We start from the raw sequence: 20,046 nt of genomic DNA on the forward strand, positions 1-20,046 counted from the left end.
CATGAGCACCAGCTATCAGTTTGAGAGTCATAAGCAGTCTCAGATAAAAAGAAACATCATATATATATATATATATAATATATATTATATTATATATACACTTGTACAAAAATGAAAGAAAAAAAAATCCCTGAAGTATTAGTCACGTTTGAGTTTTTTTTAATTTGAGGTTTGAAAAGGGGGGGGCGACGTGTCAGTGACCCCAGCCCATGAGGTGGCTGACACGGGCTTTCTCAGTCATGCGGCGTACCCGTCCTGAGCGGGACCTGCCCAGGTTGAGAGGGTCCTCCTTCGACCCGTGGCCATCATCCTCCGAGTCGTCCCTGTACAGAACTGTCCTGCGGCCCTGGTTACGCGTGTTGACCCGCCGAGACTTGCACTGGGCGCCTCTCGGACTGCTAGTTGCTGCTGCAGGCCTTCTCTGCACCTCTTCAGAGTTGTCCTCGTCATCATCATCCTCCTCCTCAGGTTCCTCCTCCTCCTCGGGCTCCTCCTCTTCCTCCTCCTCCTCCTCCTCCTCCTCCCCTCCCTCATCCTCTTCTTGTTGTACATCCACCGGTTGCTGCTGGGTCTCCTCTTCCTCCTCCTCTTCTTCTTCTTCATCATCCTCCTCCTCTTCCTCTTCCTCCTCCTCTGCTACCGGCAGCTGCACTCGTGCTCTTTTAGGTCTCTGTGCTACTTCCTCGCTTCCTTTGTGTTTCCTTTTCCCTGAGGCCGCCACCTTGCCCTTAGCTGAGAGGCGTACTGATAGGCAGGGGGCTTTGCTGTAGTCGTGATCTCCCCCTTCCACGTACTTCTCCATCTCAGACTCAGAGCTGTTCTCGCTGTCCGACGATGATGAGGAAGAGGAGGATGATGAGCTGGAGGATGATTCCGAGGAGGAGCTGTTGGATCCGGACGCAGCCGCCTCCTCCTCCTCCTCCTCCTCATTGTCATCGTCAGACTGCGGCGCTTCTTGCCTGTGGTGCTGTCTGGAGCCGTTACTCAGATGCGGGTTACGCTGGTGCCCTGATGCAACACAAGAAGACGACAGTTCATTTCTGCACCATGACGCCTGGAACACACTGCCTACTTGAGCAGTGCATGAGTGTCACGGAACCTGTTGTTTTTTGTTTTTTTTTCAGCACCCGTGTTAACAAGTCAGAGCAGCTACACTCCCTGCGTGCTCAAGCGCTAGTTACCTAGTTGCCTGTCAGCCGCAGCACATCTGGAGAAGCGATGGCTCGCTGATTTTTTCGGCTTGTCAGCAGAAATAGATGGTAAAATTGGAGTTTTGATAATTATAGTGACTCTATACCACCTTTTATGACAGTTTTAATGTCTTAATCTGTCACAGAGATGAGGAAATACAAACATCTGTCTAACTCAACCTTTGCTGGTTCTGTTTCAAAATAAAAGCCCTCTGACAATGTCTCTGATGACAGAATCCTTTCAGTTGTTGACACAAGGCATTTTACGTGAAAAATCTGCAGGACCATGTTGTTGACAATGCAGGAGCTTGAACGACTGCATAAATGAGTGTAATTTGTGCTTATAAATGTAAAAATACAGAACTTGTGGCGGCAGGCAGCCATGCAGAAACGTCACAGCCGCAAAGATGCCAGTGTGGACACCGTGAGCGTGCAACACGCTGCAATTCAGTGAGGTTGCGGCACGCGCTGCTCATGCATGCAGTGTTCCAGGCATAACTTTTAGGCCGCTTTAAAATGAAAACACATTTTTGTCGTCATACCTGATTTTTTCACTGGAGTCGCCTGGCTGCGGGTCACCCGATGCGGCCCTTGGTTTCTGCTCTCGCTGCTCGTCCCTGAACTTGGGGAAGAAGGCTGCATGTCCTCCTCCTCCTCTGCTACACTGCTGCTTTTCTGAGCTAAAACATCAACAGATGGCTAATCAGAACTGTAACCAAATTACTTCTCACAGTACATCCGCAGCATAATGCATTGCATCTGATCTTCAGTAATAAGATAGTTAAAGGTCTTACACATGTAACTACTGTTTCCTACAGCATGCTGAATTTAAAGGTCAGTACTGTATCTATAAAAGAATTGTATTAAATTTTCTATAGTCAGATTTATATTAGGGAACACAACGGTGAAACACTGAATCATGACACATAATAAAATGCTTTGATAACAGCAGATACAAATCAGTCCTTCACGGCAGCAAATCCTGCGAGTTAATGACCACATTAATGCAATTACAGTTTTGGAAGAGTAATTTTTTTTTTTTTTACTTCCCCAACATTGCTTCCAACAGCAGTTAATAGCAAGATCCTGCACAGAACGAGGAACTGAAAAAACCTTAACTGGATCATTCAAATTATTTTAAAGTGGGTTTGTATGAGATACGTTTGTGTGATGCTGTCAGACAGTCCTCTCCGAAGGGGAACTGAAATCTAAGCTCTCTTTACAGCCGAACTCCTTTAACAAAACAAGTAATTTTACCTCGCAGAACACAGAAGCTGCTGGTCTATCACTGATAAGTCCAGTTAGTTTGTTTGTTGGGTTTGTTCGGATTCACCAAAGTCACACAACAACACAACTAACTAACTGATCAAAGCAGCAGTAGACCAGCAGCTCCTGTGTTCTGTGAGGTAAAATTACTGGTTTTGTCACTGGAGTCTGGTGGCTTTGAAGAGAACAATGCCACCATATGAATATGAATATTCATATAACGGCTTCAGTTTCCTGCAGAATTGTTTTTTCTTTTTCCAAATTATTTATTGGCTTTTTTGTTCATTTGGAATAAACAGAACAAACTAAAGCAGTGAAAATATTCTCAACATAACATGCACTTATAAAGTGACAAATTTTTTTTAAGGTGGCCAAAATGCATTTTTCTGCTGCCACCCTCCACAGCAGTACATTGCTTAGCATCAGTTGTGGTACTATGTCGGTTTCTCTTTACTTTGGATGTGCTACCTGCCATCTACTGTAGGTAAAACACCAACTATGGATAGGTACCTCATACAAGCCCACTTCAAAACATTCAAATCTTCCCTTTAAGCCACAATAGTGCGGTCCTACCCTGATGTGATCTCTGAGAACGATTCTTCGTTGAGGTCTGGGATTTTTTTGGCTTTGACATCTTCCCTGGCTTGTGCTTCCCTTTAGGGCTAGACATTTGAAAAAAACAGAAAAAAAGACATTTTAGACTTATTAACTACTATATATAATAGCAAAGTGCCTGCAACTTTCATGCTTAAATCCAATGCTTTACGATAGCTTTAGATCAGGACTTACTTTTCAGATTACACAACAACAAAAACTATATTTATAGTGTATCTAAAGCTGAATGTAAAGATTGAAACAGGCCGTGAGTTTAAAACTGCACGTCTGAGATAATTCAGGAGCTGCAGACACTGTGTGTACACTGGAATGAAAGAGATCATTTGATCATGAGGAGTGTCAAGTGACAGCTTTGTGAGTGAGACTCATCACCTGGGGGATGGACTATCAGGCGGGGAGCTTCCTCCGTTGTGCATTCTGTTCCTGTAACTGAGTCTCTGACGAGTCCGCCTCTCGTTCTGAATTGCAGACTTGTGGTCGGAGATAATGGAGATTATGTTTTTTTCAAAGAAGGCCGACAAGCTGAGGGTCATGGTGTAGATCTAGACATGAAACGACAAAGTCAGACTTAACCTACAAGACGACTACTTTGTCAGACTTTGCACAGATATTGTTGCAGTATGTTTTTAACCCCAGCGAGGCTACTGCACCTGTGATTTCTTGTTTGGTGTGTATGCTTTGGAGTTGCTAAAAATGAGCCGCACGTCTTTGGCAAACTCCATCGGGTTTTCGTAATTCCCTGCAACCAGCGTCTCTGACACTGTAGCCAGATCCATGGGAGTGTCAATGATGTCTCGATAGTCCTGAACAAACAAAGGTAGAGAGGAGAAATGTTGATGTACACAGAGGCTTCTGTTTTTACTTACATATACTTTGGTGTATATTTCTAAATACTATGTTAAGTTGTATAAAGTGTTTTCTGGTCTCACGATTCTTATAACTGCAAGTAACAGTTGCTCTAGATTATTTTACCGGATACTCAAAGAGGTCCACGGGCTGCCTGAACGGCTCTGAATCTGGTGAGGCCATCATTCGGCGCATCAGCTCTTTGCATTGACCTCGCCAGAATTTCACATCCAGGACCACACCACGCTTTTTGGGATTCTGGTCGGCTCCCTGGCAGCAAGAAAATGAAATTAAGTAAGACTGCAGCTGCTGCAGATGACTTTAAGTCAGTGACTGTCTTAGGTGGGATGTTGTGGGACACTGGACTCTGGTCCTTCTTACCCGATGTCCTGTAGATGTTCCTGGGGTATCAGAGTCCACATCCAGCTCCGCCTGCAGAGGAACACAAACAAAACCAAATGACTATTTGCAGCAAAAACATTCATCTTAAGAAAAGTCATCACAGCGTAAACAAAAACACTTCACGAAACCCAACTGTCTCACCTCAGCTTCTCCTCCACTGCTGACCTCAGACTTCAGTTTGTGATACAGATCCAAGATGTCTGTGCAGCTCTGGTCCCTGAAGGAGACAGAGGGCAAAGGTATCACCTGTGACTTAGTTTCCAGTTTTTGTCCTTGTTCCCAAAAAAGACAATATGCCTACTAAGCTGTTTACATGGCTAATAAAAACACACATTCCACTAACACTGATGAAGCCATGCATACGCCGATTAGAGCCTTCACACGTCCTTTACAAAGTCAAAATATGGAAAAGTGGAAGCGCTGTTTTTTCCAGTTTTCCTTCTTTCACTCCTTTGGCGTTGTGATATTTGTGTAAACCCAAAAATCTGTTGACATCCAAGACTTTCATAATGTTTAGAAATAGGTGTGACTTTCCTTCCAGTGAGAAACGTGAGCTTTATGGGGGCATACATCTCTACACCACTACCTTCCAAAACTGTTGGCAAGTTGGCTTGTGTACAAAGAATTTATGAATTTATGTACAGAGCCAACTCTAAACAGGAAAAAGGCCGTGTTTTGCAAACTTCAGTAAAAACCCCAATTTAGACACTAGTCCCAAAGTGCTGTATACATGTCCAAAAAGTGCTATTAAAACCTAAATAATATCCTACACGTCTCAAACAGAAAACGCAAAAATTCAAAATAGGGCCTATATCAGACATCTAAACAGAAAATGAAGTTAACATGAGCGACATCAGATTTGAAATATTGTCATATTTGAAATAGGAGTGAAATATTAGCATGTGTGTAAACGTACTCGCAGTTAAGCCTGTGTCAGCGAGGTGGCTAAACATGAACTGCGTGGAGTCTTACCCGATGTAGCGCAGGAGAACATCAGTCACCACCTTGGCAGTTGCTACAATGGGGCTCTGGGGTTCGTTAAAAGTGCGAGCATTGTGTTCAATGTAGCGCACCTCCCACATTAACGCAGAGATCCGCCTGCAGCAGAGGACATCCGCACATCAAGCTCAAACATCGACACTTCTGCATCCGGGCTTTGACTTTATGGCGAGGACTAAAAGTTTGAGAGTAAGTGTGCTCGTCACCTGTAGAAGCGGTTCTCCAGTCGTTTGCGGATGGTGCTGAGGTCAGTGGGGTAAGCCACCGCAGTGCAGTACAGAGGGTAGTCCTGCAGACTAACTGGAAACGCAAATGCCTTGGCTACATCTGTGGACAGACAGAAATGAGATCAAACACTGCAGAGACCACCTAGGTGAGAGTTTTCCCCGAAACAAACAGTGGCCTACCCAGTGTAAGAAGCTGATCGATGCCGTGGATGACTCTCTCGCAGTCTTCATCTCGTGTGTGAGCACCCCATTCTCCTTCCTGAGGTGTGTAAAGCAACGCCTTCAGCTCCTCCTCTGCCACCTCCACGCCGTCACCCACCTGTTCCGGCAACGCAGCTGATAGAGCCACAAAATGTCAGAAAATGTATTTAGTCGGTTTCTCAAAACTATGATGAATTACAAGATATTTATAAGCTACAAACCTGATTTATTAACTCTATTCTTCCAAAATAACCTTGGTAGCTAATGTTCATATTTTCTAAAGAAAAACATCTTAGTTTGATCTCAAGCCTGGATTGTAATAAAAACACAAACTTATCCATGTTTAAGACACAAAAAGGCTTTTTATTTCCTCCATTCTGCCGTTGAAATAAAAAGGGAGAATAAATCTGCACATGTTTTTATGTGATTGACAGCCTGTTACACTTAAAATATTAATGGACTACTTGGCTGCATAATCATATTGAAGGAAACAATACCACTTGAAAAGGAACAGCAAGTGGATTCAAATTAAAATCAAGTTCCTTTGATACCAACACTTCCCAAATGTTAACTGTTCAACAATATCTTACTTGGCCCTATAATAAAATGCTAAAATAATGAACCACACTGCCATCTTTATGGTAAGTAAAGTATAAACTGTTTCTCGCTTTAGCAATATGTGAAGTCCAGAGTGTTTAAGATCTACTGATTTTCACCTGCGGTGTGCAATTAATGTTTACACAAAAACATTTCATCACGTAATGATTTTGTAACCAATACAGGTATTTTCTGTTAAACAAGAAACAACACACAAACAACATTTAGAAATGAAATCAAACGTTGGTAAAGAAATGAGGCTATGCCAGTAACCAGGTATAAAATCACTAATCAGTAAGTGAAGTTTTGAAGATGACGGGGAAAAAAAATGCAATTTAAAAAAGATGTTAAAAATCCCTGAAATTCATGAAAAACCAAAGCTTTCCAGAAGAAACAAAATTATTTGATGAAAAAAATATTTGTGGTGTTTTGTGTTTTAATCACAGTATTTAAAATATATTTTTTTGTCTATTTATTTAATATATGTTTTGGAATTCTCATTTTCTTTTCTTTCATAGATATTGACTGGTCTATTGATAATGTTTGCAGTTTCTGGACACCTTCTCACATTTAGCTTCCAGCGATTTCTAGTGAGGCCATGAGAGTGAACAGGAGAGATGTAATTTTGTTTTTGTTTTGTTTTGGTACACAGCCTCATTCACAACCACTGCATTTTTGAAAGATGAGGCTTTTAAATGGACTTAAATGTTACTTGACAACAAATTCAATGACAGGAAATAGATTATGATTAAATGCCATTTTCATGACATTAATAAATTGATTATAACACATCTGAATAGAAAATCTATACATAACAGTATGTTTTATATATTCTTCTGCGGTTGTTATGGTGTACAATCATGTTTTAAACTTTGTTAAATCTTTTGCACATTTTATCTGCAATCTAACGAACCGTCACATTAAAAACTGCAGCAATAACAAGGTGGGATTCTCATATTAATAGTACTGACCTTCCTCAGGAATAGGCTCCATGTCCCAGGGACTCATTTTCTCCCGCTCACCATTATCCCACCTGAATAACAAGGGAAAAAAACATTATTAAGTTATGAAACCACACTGTGTGTGAGATCACAATCGCTTATTTGATGTAACTTTAATGAAACATGACATCGGGCCAGCACGGAAGAAAATGATATTGACAGAGAGCACCGCTGATATATTATGGTGGAGTAGAGCACTCCATCAGAGACACAGACGTACTTTACTGCGTAGCACTGGAACAGGCTGTCTGGATACTCTGGCTGCAGAGGCTCCTGGGCTTCCACAGAGCCGAACCACCAGGCGTCATCAATGATGCTGCGGAATCTCATACCTGAAGAGAGCCAAGTGAAGGCAAGTTAAAACAATAATGAAAGGCAGTAGAAAACAACAATGGACATGACACATAACTTCAAAATTCTCACCTGGCTGCCAGTTGTGTTCTTTAGCCTCGTTGTAAAACTGCTGCAGTACCAGAAAATCTATGACATCAGGCATGTCATGATACCTTAAGAGAGAGGGAGTGAAAAATTGAATTAAACGCACATGCTTCAATTACCTGTTATCATCTTGTACTGCACATACATTTTATAAATGCTTACTTTAACGAGAAAGACTCATTGGTCATCTTCCCTGAGACTGGGTCCAAGAAAGCCAGTTTTAGGCAGCATAGGGTGGGAGGTCCCACTTCATATTTAATCCCAACCACCTTCACAGATTCCTGGTCCTGAAGGGGGACAGGAGAAAACACAAAATAGGTAAGGCTCTGGATAAAGATGAAGAAAAGAACTTTTCACAAAGAAAAATGAGAATGTGTTAAAGCTATGCTGCACACTGGGGTATAAAAGGGCAGTAATGCGCACATCACGGAAATGCAAGGCTATTAATAAAAAAAAAAAATTATAATAAATTACATGGAAAATACATTGAAAAGTAGACAGAAAAACAGTTCATAGGGAAAGAAAAGAAAGTGAGAGGAAAAACAGATATGTGGAGGCCGATGTTGTGGTCTTGAAATCACTGTGTTTCTTTCCACATGTACTTTTTCTATGTAATTTATTTAATTGTTGAATGTCAATTGTTTTACCACCCTTAGTGGTTCAGATGGTTAACCAACCCTGCCACCATAGAGCTCGTCAGCCTGTTGGTGTGCGTTATGTTTAAATATAGCTGGTTTCATTTTTTTTAAACATCTGACCTAATCAAGATCCACGCAGGATCAAAACATCTTGTGTGGCATGGAGTAAGTCTGCAGGCGTTACTTTTTTCCTCATGCAAGCGGGGGTATACTCATGACACGTTTAATAGAATATGTGGTTATAGTTCATTTGAGAAAAAGTTATATAAGTGGTGATTAGTGCTGAATACAGATTCAAGACTCTTGCTGTTGTCCACGAGTTGTTTTTATTCACAACGACCCCAGTGACCTTTTCTTTTTTCTATACCATTCTGCAATGATTGTGCAAGAAGCCAAAAACAACAGCTGTGTGGCAGATGCTTCAAGCAGCAGACACAGTGCCAACTATCATGCCATGTTAAAACTCACTTCATCCGCCCATTCCAATGCTCACCTGACAAGACTGAAGGGCCATCCACACCATGAATGATGACTATACTGATGTGAGCATCCTCTCTCATGATAAAAAAAAAATTGTAACAAGTGTGCGCTCCAGCTGAGATGTATAATCTCAGTTTTGAGGGCTTTTATTATTTATCAAATCACTCTGAACATGATCGCAACTATGTCATTTGGCACTGCGGTTGTTGTTATAGTTGTGGTGTGGACTCTGCAGTTATCGCTCTTGGCATGGATTGCCCTTAAGAATCTGCAGTCATGCTAGCGGCTCAGTGATACTGTACTTACAGGCCCAGCTGTGCTTTCAACTAAATGCTAACATCAGCTAACATGCTAACAATGATAATGCTATCATGCTGATGTTTAGCGGGTAACATGTTTATGTTCATCACCTTGGTTTAGCATCAAAGCATGCTGACATATGATAATTAGCACTGAGCATAGCAGGCTGGTTGTAAAGTCATTACTTTTGCATTTGTTATTAAAGACAAAGTACTGGATATACTGAAATTTTGACCTGGTGGTGGCACTAGAACTCAGAGGATCACCAGAGTTACTACAATTCAGTTTGTTAAATGAATGACTGAATGGTACATGTATTTGAACAGCACTTTACCAGTTTGTAGCAGCAGATGTTTTGATTGTGGTAGGCTGACAAAACTCATAAAACTATGGAATCTGTCACCTTGTGAGGTGTTGCTTTCTATATCATTCGTACAACCCTATGGGAAAACGAGGGATATTGGAGGAGAGGCTGTATTTTGCAAGCTGAGTTTCACTTTCACAACAGCTTTTCAGTTGAATAATGCAGTTAAGCAGAAAGCTTGTGTTAGCTATAACAGGGTTTGTGTGTTTGATGAGCTGAGTCGACGGTGAGCAGGTACACCTGCACTGCAGGTGAGCGGATAAGGCAGGGCCCATGTGCATATTCATAGATCTGCACATGCTAAATGAGGCAAAGGTATCAAGTTACATCCAAGTCATTTTAAGGCAGCAAAGGTTGTATGTAAGGTAATACGTCATTTTGAATAACAGAGATGAGTCTTTAAGAGTTAAAGCAGAGGAACTTAAAATAAAACTGCGTCTCACCCTGAGGTCAAGTCTGTTCCACGGCTGTTTCTGAGGGTTGATGCTGTAGGCCTTGGCCCTGCGGACAGCCCGGACGTAGGCCTGATGGCCTTGTTTGAAGTAGATAAGCTGGAGGGGGACCAGAAAATCATGATTGAAAGCAAGTGATGTCAGAACTTTTTCTGCTGGGTATGAGCTTGGTGCTACTTACCTCATCTCCCATTTGTGGGACAAAAGGAGAGCGGTGTGGGATGGTCTCCATTATCCATGATGGTGGCAGCCATTCCTCTGCATCGAGTCCAGCCAGAGAGGATGTGGGTTTCTACGTGTATTTAATAAGAAAAAAGTGATTTCGAGACTACTGTGTGATCAAGACATGTTTTCACTGTGAGTAAAAGAGCTGTAGGTCATGTTAGAATACCTGTTTGGTTTCCTTGGGCTTCTTCCTTTTCTCACTGTCCCTTTTCTTGGCCTCCTTTGCCTTGCCATCACCCTCTTCCTCCTCAGAGCTGCTGTAACCTTGGGGCTGTACGGGCCTCCTGGTTGGTCGCTTCGGCGGCTGGAGGTTGATCCCGGCGTCAGCTGTCCAATCAGAATACTCACTGGAGGAGTCACTGCGAAAGAAAGAGGGGTGCTGTTAGTTGAGCAATTGTGACTTCATGTTAAAAACACTGCTCAGCCAGAGATATTCACCTGGAGCTGCTTTCACTCTGCCACTGAGTTTCACCATCAGAGGAGGCTTCGCTCTGCTCCGCTTGTGCTGCAGCCTGTCGACAAAAGACAGAAGGCACCTTCACTGTTATAAATGGTAGTTAACAGACAGCGCTTCACATCATGTTTGTGGAGTACAGAGATGGAGCGTACGTTTCCATCACTGTCAGACTCCATCTGGCTGTCGGAGTTACGTCGGTTGCTGGTATTTCGACTTCTGTTCCAAGAGCGGCGGACTTGAGCTGAGCGGGTCTGATAGGCATGGCGCTGCTGTTTTTTCTTGGTGGGCCGCAGGGAGCGCAGGCGAGAAGTCAGCGGATCGCTCTACAAAGTATGAAAGGAGGGTGGCAAATGAAGAGAGCAGGAATGAAATGGCACAGATAGTAGTTTTAAATGTGTGTAAACAACTGAAGTGAAGAGCAGTGAACCTTGGGTGCGCAGGTTACTGGTTTCTTCCTCCTCTCTGCATTGTATAGAGAACATTCCATGTCGCCTTTGGCTTGTCTGCACTCCTCCAAAACTCTGATTTTAAAAAAAAATGACATCATGAATTACTAAAGAATGTTTATTTGAAAATATCACCATCACCTGTCTGCTCTGTAATATCCTTTCACTTTATGAAATTCTCTTGTTTTGCCTCACCTGGATATCGCTTGTGGCACTTCATTGACCATAACTCTACGGCTCCAGGCCAGCAGGTCCCTCTCGGTGGCCACTTGACTTCGCAGAGCATTATGCTGCATCTGCCACACCCCGTCCACCTGCCCTGTTCTGCGTGGTTCAGCAGCCGGAGAGGAGGCCTCCACCGCTGCTTCCTCACCCACTAACAATAACGAGACATTTGTCACGACATTATGTTGGGAAATACAGACAAAAGAAAATAAGTTAACAACACTTACAGGTTCTGTTTGTATCTTTTTACATGTATTTATGATTTTGTTGTTTTGGTCAATGAGTGAACAGATGGTAACGTTACTTAAACTGAGACCTTCCCACACTTTCTCAGTTGCCTCTAACAGCCTGAGAACTGATTTCTACATGAAAGATGCAGGATGAGTCCACGGACGTCGGCCCGGAAACAGACCCTCACTTAGCACTGAGGGTTTGTACTGACTTAATCTGAGCTGCATTTCAGTATCCTGTCATGTTACCGTTTGGGAGATGTGTCACTAATAACAAGGATTTTCTGAAAGTTACCTTACAGAACCTTTAACAATTTAACATTAAGTATCCAAAACATATAGTATTGGATACAAGAGTAAACAATGTTGATGCTCACAGCTTTACAATAAATCTCAGACTTTTACAGGTACAATTTGAGGAAAATTGAACTAGCTAGATAAACCAACAGCTAAACACAAAATCGCTGTAAAATGTGTTGACATAATGTAAAGTAAAACTTACCCTCTGCCTCTGCAACCTGCTCGTCTGCGTTCTGACGCTGGTCCTGCTCATTCTGCAACTGTCGGATGAGATTGTCCAGTATGCTTTCTCTGTTTTCTGCCGTCTGCTGGCCAAGTACCTGCTCAACCAACTCTCCGTCACCTGAGCGGCAGAAAGGCAGATCATGGGTCAAACTGTCAGTTACATATAAGCTGTGCAAGCGTTCTGAATGGTGCGAGTAACAAGGGAGCAGGTTTTACTGTTAGCCATGTATCCTAGCTGGGGTATTAGCTGATCCTCCTTGCAGTTCTCTCTTCCTGGCACCAGGCGCTGGTAATGAGGAGGATGAGGGTTTCCATCGACATCCACCAGGAAGGGCGGAGGCATGAGGTGTGGGGCTTGCTGCGTCTGCTCGTCCAGCACGTAGTTATTAGAGTCACGAATAAGAGGTCGGTAGTCCGTGTGGAAGAACATCTGGTCGGGAATCTGGAGAAAATCAAGAGCATGTTTTTGTTGTTTTTAATCAAGTATAAAGAGCTGCTGCTTGCCTGTCCCACTCCAAAGGGCAAATTAGGACACAGTGTTATTTACAAGAGAGCTTTCTTTGTGGTTATTAGCAATCTTCCCTACAAAATATCAGACTCCAGATCCGTGGGGACCCCTTGGCTTAAATTCAGGTCTTATGATTAAAGAACAGTATGTGTAACCACAAGGTTCTAAATGCTGTTCCTCTAGTTTGAACTGTAAATATGTTTTAATCTGCAGTTATGTGCCGTTACCTTCTCGTACGGTCTGCTGCAGCCGAAGCCAAAGATGAGCAAATGGCCGTGTGAGTCAGTACAGGCGAAATGCTGCCCATCAGCTGAGAACTTGCAGTCATAAATAGCACCGTGGCCCTGCCCTTCAATCTGGAAAGAAACATTTCAATATGAAGTCAATGATCGTGTAAAGAAAACACAAATAGCAGCTGTTTTTCATCGTTCATCAGCTACCATGTTGAAGTAGTTGCGGATCTTGGCTCCTTTGGTCAGGTCCCACATGTAAATGTTGCCATCGTGGCCCGCAGATAGCATGATGCGGGAGTCAAATGGGTGAGCCTCCAGCACAAACACCTCGTCGTCATGACCCTTGAGAAGAGAAAGAACATACACTCAGGGCGATCAGTTGGTCAAAAACAGCTGTTTTGATACATTTTTGCTTGGAAAAAGCTTCAGCTCCTCACAGATAACACATGCAGCAGCTGTCCAGTGGTTGTGCTCCACACTTTGAGCAGGTAGTTTGATACTGCTGTGATGACGGTGCTGTCTGCACGGTCCCAGGCCACCATCGTCACCATCAGCTTGGTTTTATCATCCCCACTGGTGACAGCACTCCTGGAGAAAAAAAACCCCGTCACACATGAAACACTAAGCAGTTTACGAATATATCACGAAACTCTCACTGCTCACTCACTCTCTTACCCAGGCAGCCTGGCAGCAATGTCTAAAGTGACACTCTTCCATTCCTGTTGCTGGTAATGCCAGATTCTGGCTGTGCCATCACGACTGCCACTCACGAACCTCAGGCTGGAAACAAACACACGCTGAATTGTCAGAGGCCCGAAAACCACAAAAAAAGTTGAAAACTACGATTTAAGCAAACACACTCACCTGTCACTGTTATTGCTAAACTGGACGACTACAACTTTGTCCTAAAAACAGGAAAACAAACATGGTTGACTTACAGAGCCATTGGCTGTGTCTACAATCACATACTTCTGTACTTTTACTTCCTATTTTCAGTTTTAAAAAAGCGTGTTTACGCTTAGAAATATGGCAAAATGCAGTGCACTTTGAGGAGGGACCGTGGAAATATTGTTCAAATGTAAGTGAAGTTACGCATGTGTATTTCTCACTACCACTATACTATTGTTGGGCAGAAGCCATCTCTTTGTTTGTTGGGTAAATTCTGTAACAATTTAATACCACGAATGATAACACAAATGTTACGTTAGCTTGCTAACTAGCTAAAAGCGGCACATTTTATTAACAGGTGTTGACGTTAGATACATACAATCATATTTTGGCAAGTGACAATTGTTTGTCAAATGTTGATAATAATGCTTTCTAGGCCTAACCTGCCCTTATCTACCTCTGATTGGTTATTCCTCGTTGCCTGTGTTGGATGGATTGGTTAGATTTAGGCATGAGAGGTGAGATTGATTAAGGTAAGAATATCAAGGGGAGCCAATCAGAGGCAGAGTACGGGGTCTTGCCTTTGCTATCCGTGGAAATAAGGAAGATTTGTGTCCAGTTACAAATAGAGGAAGCTGTCCAACTGAGATTTCTGGTAATTGCTCAACAGCCATGTTTGATTAGCGAAAGCACTTCCCTGTCGAAATGTGTGCACTATGTTAAGTGCATGTGTGCGCGGTGTATTACATGTAAGTGCATCAAGTATCTGAATTGAGACACAGCACTTTATCAAATGATATGTATAGAACTGATAGAAGGAGGCAAGAATGATGCAGCTACTGCATTTTGTGTCTTACTGTGTGTGCGTCCATCTCAGAGACCTTCATGGGAGTTTCAGCACCAAGGTAGTAGACTCTGATCAAATGATCAGTGCCTCCGGTAGCCATGAACATGCCACCTATCAACAGTAAACACAGAATGAAATGAAGTAGCAAGGACACATCCAGTCAAGAACAATATCCAAACATCCAAAGCTTTTTGTTCACTATTTATATAAGTTAACTGTATCTGCCGCCAGCGGCTTAGGACAAGCATATCTGGAGAATAAAGTGTAATCGGGCACTCACCACTACTGAAGGAGGACGTAGAGACCTGAACTCCTGGACGCGACCGCTCAACAAACTTGACTGGTTGATCGCTGAGGAAAGAGGAGGAACACAAACACTAGTTTTTCCATGAAAAGTAGCAACTTTAGAAGAACTAAGAAATGGAGGAGCTAAAAAAGAAAGCTTCAAAAATGTTGCAAACACTTACTTGAATTTCATGCTGACCGAGTGCCACTTCCAGAAACACACCATGCCGTCTGCACCGGTGGAGGCCAGGTATCGTGTTGTTCCTTTGATAGCAGGACAAAACTAAGCAGAGAGCAAGTCGGTGTTGGTTAGTCATGGGTGAGAAAGGATAAATATTTTGTACAGTAGGAGAGTTGACATGGTGCAGAACAACATGCAGAAAATTGACAGTGCCTTGCAAAACTATTCACCCCACCTTGACGTTTTTCCTATTTTTTTGCATTAAAACCTGAAATTCATATTGATTTTAATTGGGGTTTTTTTTAATGGAGCCACACAAAATAGTCAAAATTGGTGAAGTGAAAAAAAAGAAAGTTGTACAAAATTCTGAAAAATTAGGTCATGAAAAATGTTGAGTGCATATGTATTCACGCCCTTTGCTATGACACCCCTAAGTAAGACCTGGAGCTACCTATCACCTTCAAAAGTCACACAATTTGTCAAATAAAGTCCACCTGTGTTTAACCTAAGTGTCACATGATCTTATATTGTATACATCTGTTCTGAAAGGAGACTGCAGCACCACTAGGCAAGGTTTTCCACCAAGTGAGTGGCACCATGACGACCAAAGAGCTCTCCAAACAGGTCAAAGACAAAGTTCTGAAGCAGTGCAAAATCTATTTCAATTCCAGGTTTTAATGCAATAAAGTAGTGAAAAGGCCAAGGTGAGTAAATACTTTTGCAAGGCACTGTAGGTGATATGGTTAATATAAGACTTTGGGAACTAAAGTGAACACTTGTATTATGGTGCATGATCTCAGGATTATCTTTTTTTTTTTTTTTAGGGAAACTGAGACAAAGCTTTGCATATTTGTTTAAAATGCATCAGTCTCACCTGTATGGATGTGATGGAGGCAGCGTGGGCCTGCAGGACAGTGATAGGTGCACAGGTACGCAGACACCACAGTCTGATGGTTTTGTCACAGCTAGCTGAGGCAATGAGCGTATTCTCGTGGTTGACTGCCATGTCACAGATCTCAGCTGAGTGGCCGCGGAGTGTTGCAAGGAGCCGGCCGTCATCTGTGGCCCAGATCTTCACCAGGCAGTCATCAGAACCCTGAAACACATAAAACATCAGCAACGTGTTTTAAACATCAGCAGGTTCTAGTTTAGCTGAGCCTGTTCTACACGGCAGTTCAGCTATTCAGATGCTAAATGACGCAGCAACAGCTCCCAGATGTCTTGCTTTCATTAACAAGTATTTAATGTTGTGTATTACTCATTAAATTAGACACGATCTGAATTTTTTCGTGGTTAGTTGGCTTATTTTGCCACCTGTCTGGCTATGAAAAACCCAATGAAGTGAAATGAAATGTGTTTCGACAGCAGATTCTGAACTAAGAGACTAAAAATTAATTTGTCACATGAATGCATCTGAAAACAAAACTTGCTCAATTTCAAACAGACAGAAACACAATTACTGAGACACTACAGACAAAGATTTGTTGCTTTAATCATCTGAATAAGAAATCATCCCTCACCGTAAATATCCGCCGGCCAGTGCGGTCAAAGGCTACACAGTAGACTGAGGAAAGGTGGCCGAGGATACGTTTGTGTATCTTCATGTGTTGGTAGGAGGAAGACGGCAGGGCCTGGCCGAAACGAGCCGTGCCTGTGGCCTGGCGAGCACCCATGATGGACACTTGTTGAGAAGACACACAGCAATGATTAGTGGATAAAACACAGTGATAAAGCAGACTTAACTGGCCTAGGAGCGTTTAGTCCTCTTTATGGGTTTAAATAATAATAAAAAGTTCCACACACCAACATTGGGAGGATGTCCATTGCTGACTGGAGGTTCTGGTGGACGTCCCCGGTGGAGTGCAGCGACAGCTGAGCCTCTGCATACTTTGTGGCTACAACCTGAATTACACAGGTAAATTTTTTTTTAATTATGTTAAGTGAATAAGTAGTGATTTGGAAACAGATAAACAAACCACACAGACACAATAAATCTCAAAACAGTATTGCTCTGTAGACTGTCTTTAAGCACAGAAGGGAATATCTGTGATGGTTGGGAGTGAAATGCTTACTTTTGGTGGTACGAAGCAGGGACTGTCTTCCAAGCCCCAGAAGTGTTTGGACTCCAGGAACACTAGGTGGGATTTCCTTCTCTATAAGTGGGCCTATCTGCTGACAAACCCGGAGCAGATAGTCTGCAGGAATGTGCTGGTTCAGAATCATCTGCAGGGATCACAAACAGATTTTACAAAGTAATACAGCAAAGACTTTAGTAGAATTTAAAAAACAAACACTAAAACACTGTCACCTCTGTTACAATATCTGAAAATGCCAGAACATAATTAAAAGGACATTTAACTCCAGCTTTTGAAATGGATTGAACAGGTGCCAGTGTTCAATAAAAGACAGCACCACATTTAAAAATGATTTCTTTAAACTAACTGTATATCAGCTGATTGTCATTTTGTTATGCAATGACACAACATTTTTTTTAAATTATTGTGACAATAAGTATGTTAAGTATTGTAACAATACATCTAAACACCAGCTAAAATTTTCTTAGTGTGAAAATTTAAATGTCAGCAGGCATCTAAACTAGTTTAAATTTTGTCTCTCTGTGCCTCTCCATATGTGAGACTGAAACACAACATTGTCTTTAAACTAGACAGTGTAATGAAAAAAAATATCTTTCTGTAATTAAAGTTAAAAAATCCTAAAAAAAAAAAATCAACAGATGTTCAGTCACACATATAACTCCCAACTTCATCAAAAGAGGAGGTAAGATAAGATAAACCTTTATTAATGCCCAGAAGAGAAAATTGTTTTTTTACAGCAGCACAACAACAGCAATAGTGCAGATTAATAGAGAAAGAAAATAATAGATAATATTAAATTAAAATAAGGATTAAAAAAAAAAGAAAAACAACTATACGAGAATACCATTATACGGCCAGCCCATGGCTTTATTGTGTAATTAAACCTCTACAAACTGATGTATGTGATAACTGTCTTCAGGTGAAACAGTTTCATGTGTATTTTAGGATTGTCCAATAAATCTTTCCATCTAACAGTATGGACATAAAAACTGCAAGGTAATGAGCCAGCAGTAGAGATTAATAGCTTTAGAGTGAGTAGGTGTAGGTTAATGGTGTGATGCTATGATAAAATAATGACACTGTCTTTGTGTTTGTCTGTATAAATAATGAAATGCACAGTAAATATTTTCTATATTATACAAAAATCAGAAACCATGATATGTTAACATACCATAGTGTAGTACAATAAATTCTATAATAATATTGGGGAATATGAGACATAATGTAAGGTTAAAGGTAGCAATAAAACATAATATGTAATACAGCTATAACATAGAAAAGAATACAGTATTAAATATATCAGGAAGCTTTAAAAAGGTACAGGATGAGTTTAAGTGATATAATACAGTAATTGTAGCAATATAAGATAACATGATTTTAGTATTACAATTAACAGAATATAAAAATTACTCGTATTTTTTGTTTTCTTTTCCTCGTCTTGTTTATACTCGCTTATCTGATATGCAGCTACTTGAAAAACAATCATGAGAGAGGGAGGGAGCAGGAAGATTAAAAAAAGGAGGGTCAGGGAAGCTCACAGCCAATCAAAACAGTCTCCTACGATTCCTCTGGTTCGCTCGCAAAGACAACTGTGATTGCATTGGCTCCGACAGAAGACTGACAGCTCTGTGGGTCTGTCTCAGCCAATCAGTACCCACCCCTGTCTCTACTCTCCTCCCACTAACCCACACAAAAGCAAAGCACATATATAGTTATTTACCAACGGGCCTGTACTAATATAAATGTTTAAATGAATAAAATAATAATAAACACATTACCGCCGCGACGACTCTGGGTGAATAATTGTGGTAAAAAATTTACACATCAGCTGAGAAGCAACTGTCGACTAATATAGACGCTTCCTTTGATTAAAAAGTTAATCATGACAATTTACACTCACCCAGTCTTGGAAGGTCCGTTTGTATTTCTTCCCGTCCCAACTCCATCGCTGAGGGACCAACTAAAGTTTTAAAAAAACAAGCTCTTAGAGATAGCACAAAACGGCCGGTACCGTCCCGGGCTCGGCTACACGCTCATTTATCTGACACCAGCCAAAATTACTGAAAAGTTGCCCAAAAGCGGACATGTAGGCATCTGTACGGAAACCACACACGAGAATAAACACAGAAAGGTCCAGCTGAACCTACCTCATACTCCTCCAGCTCCCCAATCAGGATCTAACAACAGACAGACACTTAGCGTTAGCTGCTAGCACCAGCTACTTATCTAGGCGATTTAAAACCGATATGAGTTAATATCTTGTTTATTTCAGGCTGTTACCTGTGCTGCTTTTTTACAAGGTCCAGACTGCAGAAATCTGGCAATGAGGTAATACAGTTCTGAAAATAAAGACAGCTGTATTAGCGTGGTATTAACTATTGTTGCTATTGAGCCGAGCTAACGATAGCTAGCCTCGGGTTGCACTCTCAGGGTACTTAGCTCGCTAGCTCACACACAACTGCAAACTGTGTGAATGCTAAATGTTTTGTCACGGATTTAAAGGACGCCCGGCACTCACCAGCTTCGGTTTGTGAACACTGTTCTCTTGCCATCACTTGATAAGGCGGGCGACATTAAGACAAACTGATGTTTTAGCTTGCTCGTTAGCCGCCGGGTAGCTAGCAGTAGCTAGGTGGGTGAAGCTAAAACAGGCTAGTGAATGGCCTCCTGCTTTCTCAAGTTGTTCCCTGACCACCTGGTGCTTTGTGTTAGCGCCCTCCAGTGACAGTTTGCGGTACTGTCTGCACGGTGTGTTTTCTTTATCGAAATAAGTAAATGTTTAAATATTCCTTTCAACCCTAATATTTCAGACAGACTAAAATAACAATAATAATAGTTATTATATATAATATTAATGATAATAATAATTAGATAAATTAGATAA

General features: G+C 41.7%; 1 protein-coding gene across 1 annotated transcript; it reads right to left on the reverse strand.

Moving 5' to 3' along the window:
- Positions 1 to 112: 112 nt before the first annotated feature.
- On the reverse strand, positions 113 to 19,816 carry brwd3 (bromodomain and WD repeat domain containing 3). Its single transcript, XM_042498856.1, has 40 exons — positions 19,681 to 19,816; positions 19,443 to 19,501; positions 19,310 to 19,339; positions 19,063 to 19,122; positions 17,139 to 17,289; positions 16,870 to 16,968; positions 16,587 to 16,747; positions 15,941 to 16,162; positions 15,068 to 15,168; positions 14,881 to 14,951; positions 14,611 to 14,711; positions 13,730 to 13,770; positions 13,541 to 13,645; positions 13,303 to 13,453; positions 13,073 to 13,207; positions 12,860 to 12,988; positions 12,341 to 12,566; positions 12,102 to 12,242; positions 11,340 to 11,520; positions 11,126 to 11,219; positions 10,851 to 11,021; positions 10,680 to 10,753; positions 10,408 to 10,600; positions 10,198 to 10,308; positions 10,008 to 10,115; positions 7,945 to 8,069; positions 7,768 to 7,850; positions 7,565 to 7,676; positions 7,315 to 7,376; positions 5,726 to 5,881; positions 5,525 to 5,645; positions 5,292 to 5,417; positions 4,461 to 4,536; positions 4,299 to 4,349; positions 4,044 to 4,187; positions 3,722 to 3,874; positions 3,444 to 3,613; positions 3,030 to 3,118; positions 1,733 to 1,870; positions 113 to 1,008 (listed from the first exon to the last, which is right to left on the reverse strand). Exons 1-40 carry the CDS (start codon positions 19,712 to 19,714, stop codon positions 194 to 196), a joined length of 5,370 nt encoding a protein of 1,789 aa, XP_042354790.1. The 5' UTR covers positions 19,715 to 19,816; the 3' UTR covers positions 113 to 193.
- Positions 19,817 to 20,046: the final 230 nt, after the last annotated feature.

This window comes from Plectropomus leopardus, chromosome 13 (assembly GCF_008729295.1).
Source record: "Plectropomus leopardus isolate mb chromosome 13, YSFRI_Pleo_2.0, whole genome shotgun sequence".
NCBI classification, from domain to species: Eukaryota; Metazoa; Chordata; class Actinopteri; order Perciformes; family Serranidae; genus Plectropomus; species Plectropomus leopardus.

Excerpts from the sequence above, each read along its gene's own strand:
- brwd3 (XM_042498856.1), bottom strand. The coding sequence starts at position 19,714 with ATGGCAAGAGAACAGTGTTCACAAACCGAAGCTG. Across the intron at positions 11,521-12,101 it reads GCAGGTTGCAGAGGCAGAGG|TGGGTGAGGAAGCAGCGGTG; the intron begins GTAAGTTTTACT and ends CGTTATTGTTAG. Across the intron at positions 10,309-10,407 it reads AGCCCAAGGAAACCAAACAG|AAACCCACATCCTCTCTGGC; the intron begins GTATTCTAACAT and ends AAATACACGTAG.